The sequence below is a fragment of the Nanorana parkeri genome, unplaced genomic scaffold, assembly GCF_000935625.1.
Source record: "Nanorana parkeri isolate BGI_ZX_2015 unplaced genomic scaffold, ASM93562v1 scaffold2178, whole genome shotgun sequence".
NCBI classification, from domain to species: Eukaryota; Metazoa; Chordata; class Amphibia; order Anura; family Dicroglossidae; genus Nanorana; species Nanorana parkeri.
In genome coordinates, this window is record NW_017308446.1 from 128,990 (window position 1) to 130,600 (window position 1,611).

Below are 1,611 nucleotides of genomic sequence, written 5' to 3' on the forward strand. Positions count from 1 at the left end.
TTTAAAGGGACCCCCTTCAACCCGGGTGGGGGGGATGGGGGGGGGGGGGGTATTTTGGCTTTAATGTACACATATAGGGAGATGAATTGTGTTGCCTGGAGGTATCCGGTACATGTTATTCCTTTTATTCAGTCTTCAGTTTTCCTGCCGACCTCAAGCTGGCCATACACTGTTCCATATTCTGTGTTCAACATGTGCTGAGCATATAGAACGTATCCCCCGCCGCCGCCGCCGTCGGAATACCCGAACGGAGCCGGCAGCTCATTGGTTGCCCGCTCTGTTCGTTCAAAGATTTTTCCAGCCGGCTCCTTTTGATCAGCTGATGGAGGGATGCCAGCCGATAGGGTGCCAGCATCGGTACCCACGCTTGATAAACCAAGGGAGGTGTCACCTAAAAACAAGGAGAATCATCCAGTTAAGAGGACCACGTGTCTGATGTTGAAGTACGCTCTTTGTGGGTGAAGACACTTACCAGTTCTTGCGTTTTTAATAGATTCCAGAGGTAGACACGGATGCGAAACTGCTGCTTCCGCCACCTCCAGTTATGCCGCTGGATACCAACTGGCCTCTGCTGACCGTGTCCAAGGGCTTCTTTGAAGGGACCATAGCAAGTAAAGGTAAGTGTTCCTCAGAGATGAGAAAGATGGACAACGTTGTGAAGGCAAAAGAAAGTCTTCTCATCAAATCGCCTCGTGTCTTCCTCTCACGCTCTTCCTGTTTCTCGCAGCCAAAGGTATGGCGGCAGACGTCGACATAGAAACGGTGGGAGGAGAAGGCTGGGGAGAGGATGCCGAGCTTCAGCTGGATGAAGGTAAAGCAAACGTTTTGATGTGTTGGTCTTCTAATACAGTGCTTCTTAAAGTGCGGGTCGCGACCCCGTATGGGGTCACGCAAGTGAAGAACGGGGGTCGCCGCGACCTGAATCGCCGCGACCTGATGACCGCCATCAGCGGGGTATGGCCGGTACTTGTGTGAGGGGCCCAGTGAAAGAAGGCCTGTTCTAATAGACGGTCAGGAAGAACGTGTCCTTTAGGAGCTTCTCCTCCTCCTCTCCTTCTAGATGGCTTTGTGGACGCAGGTGACGCATTTGGAGATGAGGCTCCCGGGAAAGGACAGGAAGAAGGAGGCGGATGGGACGTGGAAGAGGATCTGGAGCTGCCACCTGAATTGGTAACGATTCTCACAAGTCGGGGGTACTGGCAAAGGCCATTTTTGGGGTGATCACAGCTTGCAAAGACTTGCTCGGATTGAAGTGTCTAGCCAGGCGTCAGGGGCGCTCCGAGGCCTGGTGTCACCCGGAGCGGTAACCGAGTGTCACCCCGCCGAGACATCACTGCGCATGCGCCAGTATTCTGATACCTGCCGGCGGCCATCTAGAGAAGTGGAGGCGTGTTCTCTGGCGTGACCAATCACGCTTCTCTGTCTGGCAAAATATGAACAAGGTAGGAGGAGTTCTGAAGTCTTGCGGGCAGGGCTGACAACTCTGCTTGGGATTTCAGTAGAGCAGAGGCACTTCGTTGTCAGGCCAAACAGCATTAGGTGCTCACTTAGTATCTACCCGAACAATGGGTATTTTTCTGTACTTGGAGCAGAACATGGGGGGGGGGGGGG

At 53.4% G+C, this 1,611-nt stretch overlaps 1 protein-coding gene across 1 annotated transcript in view; it reads left to right on the top strand.

Annotated features, from left to right (window-relative positions):
- COPA (coatomer protein complex subunit alpha) overlaps positions 1-1,611 on the top strand; it is a 55,900-nt gene that overhangs the window by 36,512 nt on the left and 17,777 nt on the right. Inside the window, exons 23-25 of the mRNA XM_018572932.1 lie at positions 494-617; positions 728-811; positions 1,061-1,170. Of these exons, the coding sequence (XP_018428434.1) occupies positions 494-617; positions 728-811; positions 1,061-1,170 (318 nt within the window). The remainder of the gene's footprint in view (positions 1-493; positions 618-727; positions 812-1,060; positions 1,171-1,611) is intronic.